The sequence below is a fragment of the Gavialis gangeticus genome, unplaced genomic scaffold (genome assembly GCF_001723915.1).
Source record: "Gavialis gangeticus isolate Ggan-Ray unplaced genomic scaffold, GavGan_comp1, whole genome shotgun sequence".
NCBI lineage: Eukaryota > Metazoa > Chordata > Crocodylia > Gavialidae > Gavialis > Gavialis gangeticus.
The window spans coordinates 161394478-161398201 of NW_017729024.1; the positions used below are offsets into that span (position 1 = coordinate 161394478).

Below are 3724 nucleotides of genomic sequence, written 5' to 3' on the forward strand. Positions count from 1 at the left end.
ATTATTCGCACAGCCTTCCCACAAGACCCTGATTGGCAGTTAGCTTATTTCTTCCTTACAGCACAAAGGTACTTTAAAATATGCTTGCTTGAGCATCCATTTTTTATTATCTATTATGACTCCCTTTTGCCGTGACCCTTTTGGAATCAGCTATTAATAATCATGGCGCGTTCAGATTTGCTCTGATGAATAATATGATTTTTCAACCTAATTGTTCCAAAGATAAACAGGACATTCCAGTCGTGTTGCACAAAACAAATATACTGTGCTTGTTGTGATCCCCCACAAATGTGGAAATGACAGGCTGTCAGAGTTCCCTCATCTAAAAGACGTGCTCCTTTCTGTTCCGTGTACAGTGCTCTACCAACTGTGGTGGTGGTTTCAGGACCCGTGATATTCAGTGCACAGATGTTCATGATAAGCGAGTTCTAAGGCCTTTTCATTGCCAATTAGTAGGACATAAACCACAGCTGAACATCCGTTGTAATACAGAGCCCTGTGTGGAGTGGCGTGCAGAGCCCTGGAATGAGGTATTGTCCTATAAAACAAGCTATTCGAATGAACAATTAACTGTCAATTACTAAATGACTATTATGTCTCCTGCTATTATGTGAATTTACCCTCCAAGGAAGACATTGCAATTGCTAATCACAGGCTCTGAGGTCCCTGTTTGTGGTCCCACAATACTTAGGATAGAAATAGTCCATCCCCAAGCCACTCATAGGGCTGCATACCATATATAGCCACGCCTGTAAATGTCCATGCCATGAATTTGAGTGGCAAAAGCTGTTTTCATAAGCATTTGTTTGAGCTACAGTATTATGCCAGAAAATGGTTACTTGTTGAGCCTGTTTCCTCCTGCTGCCATTCTGCATTGTCTTCCTGCTACAACCAATTTAGTTTTTTTCTTCAAAATTAAAGCTGGGATTTTCAAATGTGTCTAATGGTGATTATACCTGAAGGGCAATTATAGAGAGGCTGGAAATATGCTATTCTCTATGGCCACAGCAGACAGTACTAGGCGCAATAGACTCAAGCTGCATCAGGGGAAATTTAGTTTGGACATTAGGGAGAACTTTCTGACTCAGAGTGGTCAAGCTTTGGAACAGGCTACCTAGCTAAGTTGTAGGCTTTCCATCCCTGAAAATTGTCAAGAGCAGGTTAGACAGACATTTGGTTGAGATGGTTTGGTCAGGAACAGTCCTGACTTCAGCAGGAGGGTGGACTAGATGACCTTATGAAGTGCTTTGCAGCCCTGCTTTCCTTTGAAACTTCTGTACCTGAATTCTACTGAAATTCAGTGAAGGATTATCACCTAATTTCCTTTGGGTCTATGGAAAATCCAAACCGAAAATGCTAGCTGGGCTGAAGGTGTTTCATTTTGGCTTCATAAAATTTCATTTGCTGGGCTTCTGTTTTGCATACCAAATCCAGCACGCAGGATGGATAGAGATTCTGTTCTGTTTAAACCACCAAAGCATGGGGAATAGGAAATGCCCAAAAGTTTCCAGCACTGTCTTTTTTCTATTTAAGATGGCTTATAAAGTTCATTGCTCCTCCATGTCTGCATTTTTCATGCTGAAAAAATTATATGGCTCCTCACTCCCTAAAATCTGATTTAAGGGTAATATTCTGTTCTATTCGGCGTGTGTGTCAATGTTGATGCTGTTCACCTTGTAGGGAGAGCAGATCTCTTTATAGAAAGCAGCTCATCAAAAATTCCATGAAAATCAAGAGCAAAATGTTATCCAAAGTATTTCTGCCTTTGTTTACTTATAAAAGCAGGTACAAATTTTTTTTTTAATCATAGTTTGTCTGTGTTGCTTTTCATTTCCATGTTATAGCTAGCTTGTTAGTATATGCTGGATAAATTTTCATATCCCCAGCTGTCTCATGAAAATGGGACCTTGCATCTCATACATTTGTCCCAGTGAGCAATAATCTCATATGAAAGTCCTGCAAAATCCTGCAAATCCCATGTAAAAGCCATGACTTACTTTCTGACTATATGAGTCATCCATGCCATACCAAATCTGAGTACTCTTATGTCACTTCTACTATACATGTGAGGAGTGATCTTTTTACTGCTGTTCTGTCTAGTACTCCTTATTCCTCTTTCCTGGCTTTTTGTCAGTATGAATGAGAATCATTAACATGGCTATTGTCATCGTTTGGTTGTCAGATCTGATGCCTGTACTAAGCTGCCCTTGCTAATATCACATGAAATATTTCAGAAGAATGCTCTTGTTACCTTTTCAATGATCCTGCATTTATAAAATAAATGTTTCTTGCTTTTCACTTCTATTTTGTGTTGGGACCCAAAACTACTTTCTTTCTACTCTTTTTTTGTGCACAATTTTACCTTAGTGTTCAAGAACATGCGGTGGAGGCTGGCAAGAAAGACATGTTTACTGCCCAGTTGAGGACCACTGTGACTGGACGAAAAGGCCCAACTCCACTGCACCTTGCAGAGAGCAACCTTGTACACAGTGGGTTAACGGGACGTGGAATTCAGTAAGATTCAATTCTCGCCCTTTTGGCTTATGATTTGCATGCAACAATATATACTAGCATCTACCACAAAAAAAATCATCCACTTTAGACACAGAGCATGGGTTTAACTAATTTTAGCTCCAATTTCAGAAACTGTATCTGATGTAGAGGAACATAAAGGAAATTGCTAATAATTTTGTCTGACTCAGTCATCCTTGTTCACATTAAAACCAATGGCTGAACTCCAAGGGTGAGGCCCTAGTCAATGAATTACAGAATCGCAGAGCTGGCAAGGAACTCCAGGCTTTCTTAGGATGGAAACAGTCATAACATTTGAAACATTTCCAAGTGTAAAAGGCTTGGGAACATTTTTAAAATGTACCATTTCAGCTACTGGACCCATATACAGCCCTTGTCCTGCCCCTGCCCCAGGCCAAAGCACTTCAAAATCAGCGTTGCTGTGTACAGCAACATGCTTCCCAGCTAGGGACATAACAGGGGCTGCAGCAACCTGTGGTGGGGGAGCAGAGAGGAGTGGATTGTCCATGCAGCTCCACAACCCACATCTACTGGGGCTGTGGTCCTTCCCACCTCTCACAGGAAAAGAAGGGAGGAGCAGGTCAACATTAATAAATGCTCTCCTCACTCCTTGAGGGCCCCCTGTTGGGGCGAAGAAATGTGGAGATTGGGGGCTGGTGGGCTGGAACCCCAGCTCTGGCGGGGAGGACACTGGGGACTTACAGCAGGGGTCTTGCACTGGGAGTGGACTGTGGGTCTCCTCCCTATGGCAGGGCTTTAGCAGCACCGCTCCCAGTGCTCTACAGGGGAGCAGCAGTGGCCAGGGTGCTGGAAGACAGTAAAGGGGGTGGAGAGCGCTGTACTGTGGGATGCTAGAGGACTGGGGGACCCATGTAAACATCATGTGGAACAAAAAGGCATGAAATAATCGTTGCGCCCTGCAGATATATTTTTGTCAGGCTTGGGAGCATTTTTATCCCACATGTGCATCTATGCTAGAGCCTTTTGAAACATTTTAAAGTCATTTCAGACCTGTTTAAAACACTTCAAATCTTATGTCTGTCCGCACACCCCTTGGGAAGCAAAATTGAGCCCTTTTTTAATCATTCACAGTATTCATGAGCTACAGTATCGCTGGCAAATTAGTTCCTAGAGCACAGGTGGGCAAAATGGTCGTTCTAGCCTGTGGTTGGACTCCATTTCTCCACAGCCC

At 42.6% G+C, this 3724-nt stretch overlaps 1 protein-coding gene across 3 annotated transcripts in view; it reads left to right on the top strand.

Moving 5' to 3' along the window:
- Window positions 1–3724, top strand: part of ADAMTS12 (ADAM metallopeptidase with thrombospondin type 1 motif 12) — a 474912-nt gene that overhangs the window by 461874 nt on the left and 9314 nt on the right. For all 3 annotated transcript variants that reach the window (XR_002097463.1, XM_019517990.1, XM_019517991.1), the window contains 2 exons: window positions 357–530; window positions 2368–2514. Coding sequence is in view for 2 of the 3 variants with exons in the window: in XM_019517990.1 (XP_019373535.1) it covers window positions 357–530; window positions 2368–2514 (321 nt within the window). In the remaining variant the exon portion in view is untranslated. The remainder of the gene's footprint in view (window positions 1–356; window positions 531–2367; window positions 2515–3724) is intronic.